The following is a 12,174-nucleotide window of genomic DNA, read 5'->3' on the forward strand; positions in this document are numbered from 1 at the left end:
AATGAATTTAACAATTGCTGTCCAAAGAATAAACATTGAACGGTGTGATGTTACTGAAACACAGTGTTAAGCCTGTTCCTAAGAGGCAGCTAACAGCAACTCAGTCAAACATAAAAACAGTCTGCATGGTATTATGTCCTTCATCTCTATATTTTTAGAGCATAAGCTCTAAAGAAGAGACATGTGCTTTTCTTTTTGAAGATAATCGAGTAGAGTGGAAGAGGGCTATCTGTGGAAAAAAAAAATAATCACTCCTTTGCCTTGTGACTCATCTTTTCAATGTAAATCAGTTACTAAGAAGGTCTAATTCTGAAGGAATATGTTTTTTTTACAGAGCAAGTCCTTCTAGATCAAAATGTTCAGACTCCTCCCCCAAGTCCTTTTTCAATACAAGCTTTCAGTAAGGGGACAAGCTGTAGTAATGGACAAGGGTTTGATTATGGCCTTGGAAATAACAAAGGTATGTTTTTACATTCACATTTTTAAAAATGATGTTTTTCTTCGGTTTGCTTTTATTTTTATTACTCATTTCCTACTCTTTTAGGCACCATCAGATGTCCTCCAAAAGACATAAGCAGTAGTGCAATGAATTGCAAGGTGTTTTACAAAACATGTAGTTAATGTTGTAACTGCTTTTTTATCTGATTTAAATTTCACTCAACTCTAAAGTTGAGGCTTTCTGTAGGCACAAAACTATAATGCAGAATGAAAAACACATCCTTGTAAAACAAGATATGAAAATTACGGGATTTAGAAAACGTGTTTTAAAATGATCAGAAACATTTGTAAACACTTCTCACCTGTCTTGACATTTTTTAAGTGCCTTTAATGGGATGACAAGATAAAAGATACCATTTGAGATTTAAGTTGTAAAACTGAAGTTACCTTTCAGTCATGTAGATACCAGTTACAAATGCTGGGAAATAAATAAAACCTTGTTAATTTTTCTGACATAAAATAATTGTTTCTTTTAACCATGGTTTATTTTGTTGGCAAGATGTTAATATATATATAAGCCATCACAATAAACTCAAACTGCATGCCTTCTGTTCATTCATTGATTAGATCTAGAAGATTCAATAATAACATGAAATAGTTTTATATTATTTCATGGTGGTTTACTGCATAAAGAAGCAGTTCATAATTGTCCATGCATTGCTATAGAAACCCCATTTTTTGGACAAAGCCTGGGAAAGTTGAAGTGTTTTTCTTTTGTTTTATGGGGCCTTTTATACAGAACTGCTTTTCCCAGTTCAGCCATACTCATTTCAAAGCAATGGTTGAATCACAAAAGTGGAAGTGTTTAAGATGTTCAGCGTGTGAGGCAGTATTACAGCTTGTCTCTCAATGTCAATTGTGTAATAGTGCAAAAGCTTTATCTATTTTTTCTCTGCAGAATCATATTAGGAGAAGGGGTTTTTTCCTGTGTTGTCCAAAGATAAAATCTTGGAGATCAATATGCTATATTAACAGGCATCCTAGTTTCTGAAGACATTGTGATTCTTTTTACTATATCCTATCTTAAACAGTTTCTAAGATGTTTCTTTGGGATATTACAGTTCCAGAAAGTTTGGAAGCTGCTCCTGGTATTAAATTCCATATAATTTTATACATATTATTCTCTGGACATACCCTCAAGCTGTGATGTTTAGTGTGAGTGAGCAACTCAGCTAGATGACTTCATTCATTCCGTGTAGTGCAATTCCTTCTGAATTGCCCAAGAGTGGAGAGTTGCTGGCAACTCTATTGAAAAAATAACGATATTACTTTCCCCAAAATAGAATTCTTCAGCTGTATCATTACTTTATATACAGTATTTTTGCATTCTCATGTCAAAGAAGCTTTGAGTTTTGTGGAAAATAAAAAACTGAAGGCACAAACACGACCTCTTAGGGGACTTTCTGAATAAAGCAGTTCTTTTGGAGGTGCTTGTTTGTAAAAAGAACTTCTGTTCTAGGGATGTACTAGTTTCAATGAAAATTCAGTCACCATCTATGAGCGTTTCAAACTGCTGGTCAAATGTAAAGATCCCTATGTAATAGGTCTGTGTTTGTGTTGTTACCTGAGAGACATCCTACAATTACTCAGTTTGATTTAGCTATGTCTTCTCTATTCCAGCCTTCTACACTGCAGGCAAGTCTTTAATATTCCTCATGAATGGCCCTACCCACCTCCATATTTAATTACTGTGGGCAGATGACTTTCAACCTCTTCTCAGATGTTATTCCCTTTCAAATAATTACTCATTTTAGGAAATAGGCCCGTCATATTTAAGAATAATAGTGGTTTGTCAAACATGTCAATCGCTTCTGGATTATTAAGGTAGGAATGATTGCTGCCCAAGTACTGAATCCAGTATTTTTTAGGTATGCTACTTCCAAAACAGTGGAATAAAATTGATTTATTGATACCTGTCGATGATTGTTTAGAAAGGCGTTCCAGCTATTTTCTGTTATTTTTGTTCTCTCAATTTTGAAACCAAAATATCAAGAAAATAAATGCAAAATTTAATTTTGGAGTTCTTAGGTAATACAGGGTTCCATACACCTACCAGTCTTTCTCTAATTCCATGAAAAGACAATTGGTAATCACCCAAAAATGTTGTAAATTCAGTGAGTTGTAAATTCTGTATTAGGTGCTAATTTTTTTACTAAGATTTCTAGAATGTTGTCAAAATGGTACGAGTTTGCAGAATATGTGATGCTGCTAGGATTTTCTTGGTGATGGTTCAGATCTGAGAGGCTCTCAAACCCTTGGTGTCTCCCAGCTCATATTACTAAGTATACTTCAAGTTATAACATGGTGTGATAAACTGCCTTCTTACTGTAGGCTTCATGTATTTCTAATGCTCACATAGAGTTTTTTGAGAATTGGCATACAGAAATTAAAACTCTATTTTTAACATGCTAGTTTTCTGAAGGCCTTCATTTGCCTCACAACAAATGTGTGTAGTTCTTGAGAAAACCAGTTCCAGTTCCTAAGTGGTACTTACTTCTTTAAAATTATCTTCAATCTGATCTTGAAAAACTGCATGACAGAATACTTTTAAAGATATTTGCAAAAATTAGCAAATATTTACCAAAGCCTTGGCACAGAAATACACTTGCCAAAGCCTATTTTACATGTTATCTTTCCCTTCTCATCAGTTTTTCTAATCCTTTTCTGCATGTTCCGTTGCATGTGTGTATTATTGTAAATGCTAGGGTTTTCTGTTTTTTTCTTTGGCTGCTTTTCATTTTTTAGCAAGGCAAATATAAATCTCTATTTTGAAGTGTTTTAAGTAATTGCAGTAAAATATCCATGATCCTTCAAAACCCTGCTTGTACTTTTCAGTAATTTTATTGCCATGCATGGGGTGAGAATTTTATGTTTAGCCACAACCAAAGTTATATGTGGCTAAGTAAGATTTATGAGCTTTCTCTATTATCATCATTTAAACTTTAACTGAGCACCATTTTACTCTGTCTTTCTGGAGAATGGCAAGTAACAGGTTGTAGTTTTGACTGTTTTGCCCACTACAGGTGACCAACTGAGTGCCATACTGAATTCCATTCAGTCACGGCCAAATCTCCCAGCTCCTTCCATCTTTGATCAAGCTGCAAAACCTCCCTCTTCCCTAGTCCACAGTCCATTTGTGTTCGGACAGCCCCTTTCCTTCCAGCAGCCTCAGCCACAGCTTCAGAGTAAGTTTGTCAGCCTTACCTGCCTCATCAGTCCATTTCTGCAGCTTTGACATTGCTGTTCTCAGTTGCTTACCAGCTACTAATCATCCCTCAGTGCACCTTCCTGGTTTGGTTTTGTTTTGTTAAGTTTTTCATGATTCAGAAGAATGTGAGGTAATGCTCCTAAAGAAGTATACTTGTTCAACTTTAATTTCTATATTGACGATATTTTGCTTTTGTATGTGTTCTGCAGTGTAGATAAGTCATAAAAGTGCATTTCCAATATTGTATGCAACTCTGGGTTTATAATTAAGGTAAATATTTTATATGTTACAAAATGTTGATAATTCTTTTAACATCAACAATGGACTGCAGTAAATTCATAGGTGTTAAATTCTCTTACCTCCTAAATTTTTATTTTTGTCATCATTCCTAAATTTAGGAATGTAGCTGTACAGTGCAAACAACTTGGCACTACTTGTAAGAAAGGCTTTGGTAGTCTTCTGTTGGGTGCTCATACAATAGGCATGGGCATGAAAGTTTGCACCTGGAGGTGAATAGCAGTTAACCTGATTACTGCCGGGAGGACAGGAAACTGTTTAGCTTTTGATTAATGAAAAATAAAAGCTCAGCATTCATGTTGGATAGCAGATATGGTAGTAGATTCTTCCTTATATGCAGAACCAGGTGTAGCATGGGTCACAGGAATACTAGTCTTCTCCTGTCTCCCAGAAAATGTCCTTCAGAGTGCCTCATTTCTTTCTTGTGGGACCCTGTTAGACCTTACCCATGTCTGTGTAGTCCTGGATCTATCCAGTTCAACTTATTGAAGTGACAGTGAAGTGCTTCATGTAAGAACTAGATTAAAATCTCTAATTCACTTTTATAAAGACTATCAGAAATAGTCTGAGATCTGGCAGTGATCTTCTGTACTTATGCTGGACTTAGACCAAGATCCTGAAAGCAGAATATTCCAAAACTACTCAGATGAAACAACTGATTGCCAGTGGCATCAGCACACCGTCATTGAGAATTTTTTGATCGTATATTCTTTCTCAACACTTTTAGTTTTCTTCTCTTGTTCAGAGTAGTAAAGTCAGAGTTTCTTACTCAACTTTGCATCAAAAATAACCCTAATTGTCTTATTTCAAATTTCAGATGAGTCGTCCTTTAGCATTTAGACCTGTATTGTATGAAAAGAAAAGCTGTCAACATTTTTTATTAGTTGCCCAACAAGATCTGGCTGAACGGATTCACCTGTCCAACAGATGTAGATAAACTGTATTCAGTAAGCTACATCCATGGATTGTGTTTTAGTAAGGATCCCTGATTCAAAAAGAAGCCTTTTTTTGTCAGATAGAGGTAGCACTTGTAGTCTACCAAATAATATAATAATGAAACTGGAAAAATTTTTGAAGTTTGTGTCTGATTTGGGACCTTAGCTTAGTACAAGATCTCAATTGATATGGTTATTTGCTCTTCCAGGAGGGCAAAAATCATCGACCAGAACTGGTATACTGTTGCACTAACTGTGCTTTGATACAAGGACTTTCTTCCAAACAGTTTATTATGTAATTTAAGACCTGATGCAGATAATATAAATTATGCATAAAGGAGAGAAATGTTAACATTTTTGTTTTCACTATCAAAATTTAAGAATTATATGGGGGGAAATTTCCTGTTTGAACTTCCTTAGTCTTTTGCAAATTTGTTAATCCTCCATTTACAAGTTCATCCAAATGCAGAATATTGACAGGATGGCCTGTAAGACTATATTCATATGCTTGTTCATTTAATAGTCAAGGAAATTATGAGGGATATAAGGCACTCTAGAGTAAACATTTTATTTTAAGCAGTTATTCCATTATTACAGTATTTCTTGAAACGTTACATATTAGGAAGTAATGGATTCATTTGCAATATAAGATTAATTAGAATAGCAAGGCATATATGCAATAAAAATATTTAGACAGAAAAATTCTATTTGGGTCAAATTCCACTGTGTGGTTTTTAATCTGTGTTCAACACTGATGCAGCTATAATAGAACTGTAACAAACTCTTTTAAGTGTGTAATTTTCATTCATGATTTCCAAAGCACTTCATAGCCTCCTGTTATTAAACATGTAATTAAAAGTTAAATCCATTACACAACATATCCCAAGTCACTTGAATTTTTGCCCTAAATACGCTTAGGTTTAGTTTCAAATTATGTTCTCTGTCCTTAAGTGCTTCCTGCAGTTAAATTAGATCAAAAAATTAAAAATAATTTTTATAATCAATAACTGCTATGTTAAAGGGACTAATGATAGTCTAAGAGTTGAAAGAAGTTGTGCCAGCCTAGATTTCCATGGTGCAGAGGTTATATACTAAATACTGGTCTTGATTGATATACTAAATACTGGTCTTGATTGAGAGTCTGCCTAAATAGTTTAGTGTACCACTTCCATTTTTCTGTTCTTCCTCAGATACCTGTCCTCCTGGGGAGAAATATTATTTGGAAGCATGATCTGAGGAAAGTTAGGATTATGCTGAATGTCCTTTTAGAATTATTTCCTTAATTTAGATTTTTGTAATAGGAAGAAAAATGTTGGTCTGGTTATAAAACATACTCTGTGCCAGTGACAGATTGTAGTTTTTCTTTAGAAGAGTTTGTAGCTAGCCGGTTTCTTCTGAGGAATGGTTTCTGTGCTTGCAGTTTGGCTTGGTTTCGAAATTCATTTAAGGTAGAGGGAAAGGGCTTGTCACAACCTTTTATATTCCAATACAGTGTCTGGTTATTTTTTTGCGTAAATACTACAGTTTTGGACAGCTGCTGCTTCCTGACTCAGCGCTGCAGCTTCTGCCTGGACTGAGATGAGCTGCTCTTCAGTACGTTCCTAGTGTCCGTCAGGCTGCTTCCTTGCCAATCCATGCCGTGGAGCTGCAGTCCAGCATATGGTCCCACCATATATGATTAGCCCCTACCATTCATGTCAGAAGTTCCTTGATACATCCCTTCAGTAGTGTGCTACCACTTTCTTCTTGGTTTTGTTCCTTTCCTTTCTAGGTGCTACTTACAGAGCATTTAGAACCACTGGCTTTGCCTGCAGTGTTTCTATCTGCATTTCCTAAACTGTAGAGGGGGCACAAAAGACCAGCCGACATATGGAGCGCATAACCTTTCTCGGTAGTGTTTGCAGTAAAAGGGAGTGAGACGATAATCTCAACCAAGCACACCGATCTCTTCTGTATTATGCTGAAATGACTCAATTGTCATGTGAACCAGCCAGACAGTATTGGTTTAACTGTTTTGTCAGATGCTGCATATTGCTGAAGCATCATTCCTGAAAAATTGAGCTAATAAGTTGAACAGTTTCATACCCTAGGCTTTACAGATTTGATTATCGGAAATAAGTATCAAGCATACATTTGTCCAGGCCCATGGGCAACTGGTATGGTAAAGTTTGGAGGAAGAGCACAAATTGTGTCAAGCTTTATTTTAGAAATAAGTTTAGCTTATCACATCTTCAAAAACTGTAGTACAAATTGTAAAATTATAGAATCATTTTTATCTACCCTTCTAGCACAGGAATGCTTCTTTCAATTAATAAACTTAAGTGACTCAAGTATTGGTGCTCCAGACCCTACCTTTGGGTAAAGAACATTGCTAATATTTTTCCAATGATACTGCATTTCAGCTTTTGCTTACATTCACTCACTCATTCGCCTACTCTAACGGTATCTAATACTTTTCGCCCTTTTTAATACTTAATATTCAAATGTTTGTTGACTTCAGTATATTCTTTTACTCATGAAAAAAAAAGAGTCCTTGTCCAGCTGTCACTATGGCATTTGGCATTTTCAGGATGTGAAAAAAGATACATTGATTGCAGTGCTTGAGGAAATTCAGCTAACAGCCATATTGTAGCTTCCATGTCAGTAACAGCAAGTGAAAGAGAAATGCATTCTTTCTGAAGAGGCATCTATTGCTTAGGCAAAAGGGCAAAAGCAGGTCAGTGCTTTCCTTCATCATCGTGCAGAAAAGCAGTGACATTATCTCCACTCTCCAGAGACATTTTACCAGTTTGTTTTAGAGTTGTTTAAAAAAGACTAACGTGGACCAGTTGGTGCTGTGTCGTGCCTCCTGGATTGGTTCAGCAGCGTTTCCTCGGAGGCGGTAGGCATGGCTGTTAGAATACTGCGTCCTGCCATAGTACTTGAGCTGCCTCTTATGTCTCCTTATTGTGTGGCTTTTCAAGCTGGAGCTATCTCCATGTTGAAGGAGTGCGACTAAAGATACACTGTCACTTTGAAAGGTGATGTCAGATAGACCTTGCCTACCTTGTATTTCAAGTCTTTGTAGTCTTTGAGGGTGATTCAAAAAGAAGGAATCCTGACCAAAAACCGGTTCCTGGGGCTGACCGGTTATCCTGGATAGACATACATTGTTTGCCAAGGCAGCAAGGAGATCGTGTGGGAAACTTATTCTCTTTGCCCCACAGTCCCCTTGAAATGATTGAGTAGTAGTACATTGTTCAACATAAACAGATTACAACATTATAAAATGTAAGTATTCTCATAGAATGAAGGGTAAATGTGCATTCGTGGAAGTGCATTTAGTAAAGAGTTTAATTATTCATAGAGTGGAATCAAATTGACGTTTTTAGGATTGCCTCTGTTGCTACTTTGTGCTCCTAATGTGTTTTTCTGCATTTTACCTTTAAAAATTGGTGAAGTGACATCCTGTTACTCAGAAGCTATAAAGGTAGTATTGGATCTCGCTGTGTCGTTTGTAGGCATCAAAGTAGGTACTGCTGTTCTCAAATATATGCTAATACTGGATTGAGAAAATAGAGATTATTTTCTTATTTTAAAGAATGAAATTCTTATGTCAAACGTGTGAACACCTTCTCATTGTAGAGTCTATAGAACTATAGCTCATTGCATAAGATAGGGGGTTTGGTATATTTATGTGTACAAGTTAGTAAATGTAGTACCAGACAAAAAGATGTCTTAAGCAGTGCAGGAAATGAAATCCCTTGTGTTCAATACACTTTTCTTATTCCATTTGTACAAAAGAGTGTCTCTAAAATAGAGTATCTTCTAACATCCAAATTCTCTTTAAATTTACTAGTGCAGTAAGAATTTGACTGACTTCTTTCTAAAGAGAGGAATAGGAATTAGAATTAAAAACATTAAAGGAAAGTAAAATGACACACTAAAAGTCACTGTTATTATCTCACTCCAGGTTTCATTTGGAGCTGTATCTCTAACAGTTTTGGTGTCAATAGACTCCCTACTGAAATTATCTTGGATTACATCAAAATTTAACTTTGTTTTTTTTCTTTTGGCAAAATTAATTTTAATGGCTGATACAGATATGTTTTCATCAATACTGTTTGATAGAAACTCTTCTACTGCTAGTTACGTCTCTTGGTAGTATTGAGAAACTATGGTTCACATTACATACGTGAAGTTTTTTCAAAACATTACGTTATTGAGGTGCATTCAGATTAGAAAACAGATAGTTTTGATAGGTTTAATATCTTTTTTCTTCATTCCTTCCAGTGATTAGTGAGACTTTCCAACACAAAGATTTAGTTGATCTCTAATTTTCTCAAAAGAATGTGAGAATTGGTCATGTAGAAGGCCATATTGCAGTTTCAAATAACTCATCTCTGAATTCACAGTTTAGAAGTTAACATTTCAAACCAGAGTTCAGTTCAAAACTAGATACTGCTGGTTTTTGTAATAAACCACAAATCTCTAGTAGCTAGTCTACACGTATTACATTTTAGATCCTAGAAACTAATACTGAAATCACAGAAGATCTTCTTTTAAAATTTAGATCAGGGAAAACATTTTGAAGTAACTGTTTCTCATTTAAAACTAATGTAGAAGTCTAAACAATGAATTCAGAATACTTAACAAAGGAGATGCATATAATTTGAAATGCTTGTTTTTATCTTTACTGCTTTTGCCATTGAATCTGTGCTGCTTATGTACAACTGTTTTCCACTGTAGAAACTCCATCCTGCTGCCTTGCTTCTCGTGAGCGTATTTACAAAACTAGTGATGTAGCTGGGCCTGCCTCTGCTATTTCATCTCTCTCTCACAAACTGAAGGGTGGGTATGCCTGCCAACACAGCAAGGTTATTCAGACTTTTACATTCAAAATGGGGGGTTTTTTCCCCTTCCATTCATTTTCATTTCATTCATTAATAAAATAATGTTTTGGAAGTAAACGTTCAAGCTTGGTATTTGTTGGGACCTTGTTTGATATAACCAATTCAGTGTTGCCTTCCCGAGCTGCAGCACCTTCATGATACATGATCTAGCTATCTTTCTGCTTTGTGAACAGAAAGGTGACTGTTAATCTAATCTAATAACACCTGTTTTCAAACAATAGGCAAATGAAATATGGAAGAAGAAAGGGGGAAAATACATGGCGGGGGGGGGGGTGTTTTTTATATACAGATAAAACAGTTTGCTACGTGATTATGCAGTTTTTCATTTGGGGGATTTTTTTGTGCTGATAGTCTAGAATGCTAATTAGGATTATTTACCTCTGTGCAAATTCTAAACTTAGTTTTTAAAAAAATATAAGATTTTTTTATTGCTGGAAGCTAGTGTTAAGCTATGCCTTTCATAAGCAGGTTTGTTCTAGAATGTTCTCCTGCTTGATATTCACTAGTCATGCATATACTTTGAATTTGATACATTGCTGAATGGCTTGCAGTGTTTTATGTCCTCTAAGAAGATTATTGTCGTCTTTTCACTATATTTTCCTTTACGAGGAATTCTGTAAAAGGTTCTATCTAGAGTATTTCCTCATCTGGCAGACCTTAAATTCATCTTTTTATTTGTTTGTTTCTGGGAAAAGTGTCTATAAAGTAATTATCATTTTCTGAATTCATATATTCACAAAGTAGGCATCTTAAAATAGCTCATCAGTAGAATTGGTGAATAACTGAGCTGGCATGAGCAAAATGCTTGGGCTGGTATTTAAGAAACTTTTTAGTTTTTCTTTTAGCAAGAACAATCTTTTTTATAAACCATGATGTACAATGCTGTTTCTTCCCTTCCTCTCCCGCCCTGACCCCCAAAATAATTATACAACTCATAAGAAAAAAAGATAAAGACCGATTAGAATCTCAAAATTGATTATGATGATGTTTGAGACGTTCTCATTACGTTCTACTGTTTATATTTGGCATATTGTTCCTGAATATAGACAAAATATTTCTCCTCTGCCTGGAAAGTATGAACTTCTACCATGTCCTATGTCCTGGGAAGCCAAGAAAGTACCCTAACCTTCAAGCTTGTTAAATATTCCAATATCGTTCCCTTTTTCCTGTTGCTGTTTGTTTTATTATAACCTACTTAAATATGGAGGTAACAATATAATATGAATTGGTTTGTAACCTGAGGAAACATCTGGATTGCTAGACTTTGCTCCAAAAAATGCATCTGTTTTTGTGAGTGGTAACAGTAGGAAAAACTGAGATCACTCCATGCTTCTGTATATTTTTAGCATAGGGGTAAGGCTTCATGACTGAGAACTGGAAGAAGTTGATTCAGATCCCATAATTCAGAAGGATGTAAACACAGATTTCCCACCTTTTAAGTAAATACTGAAGGTACTGGATAAAAGATGACTTTTCCCATTCGAAATCCAGGTCCAAATTTTCAAATATTCTCTGATTAATTTAAACTTTATTTTTTTAACAAATAGTTGTTTCCCCAAAAATGTGCCCAGATGAGTGGAAATAACCTTTTAGTGTCTAGAAATGTAAAATAAACCAAAGTACAGTGACCTATTTCTACAAGCTTTACTAGAGAAGCTTCTTCATGTTTAACGAATGAAAATGCATTCAAATCAGAAGGACTTAACTATATGTTTAAGACTTTGCAGTGTAATGCTTTGTGGAGAGACAGTTATATTTAATTCACAACTGCTGCATTGCTTGCCAGTAATTTCAACATTGCTGATCTTAATTTTCAAAATACAAATTCTACAAGAGAGACTGAGCGTGTTCACAGAATTATTAGAAGTGGATTGCTTTAATGAGCTACTTGTTTGTGTATACTTGTTTTGTATGTGTTTATATTAAGCTACCCATGTTTTTTATAGTTCTGTACATTTATATATGTACAAAGTCAATGTGCAGAAGAACAATAAATTAGTGCATCAAAATAAGAGAATATCACCGACCAGAGTTGATGGTTTAGCTTAATGGTTGAAAAAGATGAGGGTTTGTTTTATAGTAGGTTGCGTTCTGGTAGCAGAACATCAATAATTTGTGGCCTTAAAAAGGTGCATACCTGACATTATCAACATGAATCATTTCAAGCGTGTTTTTAAGCCTTTTTATGCAATTTGCCTTATAGCTGTATTTACTTCCTATGTTTCCTGACTTTTTGAGCATTAAAGAAAACAAACCTGGTAATATATTTGATCTTTCTGCAAGTCTCTTATTGCAGTCAGGCTGACACATATAGAGATAATAAATAATCCCTGATTTCTGTTGC

General features: G+C 35.2%; 1 protein-coding gene across 14 annotated transcripts in view; it reads left to right on the forward strand.

Moving 5' to 3' along the window:
• Positions 1–12,174, forward strand: part of MYCBP2 (MYC binding protein 2) — a 205,306-nt gene that overhangs the window by 152,167 nt on the left and 40,965 nt on the right. For 10 of the 14 annotated variants that reach the window (XM_049815912.1, XM_049815905.1, XM_049815906.1 and 7 more), the window contains 2 exons: positions 335–460; positions 3,498–3,683. In XM_049815912.1, coding sequence (XP_049671869.1) covers positions 335–460; positions 3,498–3,683 — 312 coding nt within the window. The remainder of the gene's footprint in view (positions 1–334; positions 461–3,497; positions 3,684–12,174) is intronic. The other 4 variants (XM_049815907.1, XM_049815919.1, XM_049815913.1 and 1 more) reach the window with 2 other exon arrangements.

Source organism: Accipiter gentilis, chromosome 13, assembly GCF_929443795.1.
Source record: "Accipiter gentilis chromosome 13, bAccGen1.1, whole genome shotgun sequence".
Classification (NCBI taxonomy): Eukaryota; Metazoa; Chordata; class Aves; order Accipitriformes; family Accipitridae; genus Astur; species Astur gentilis.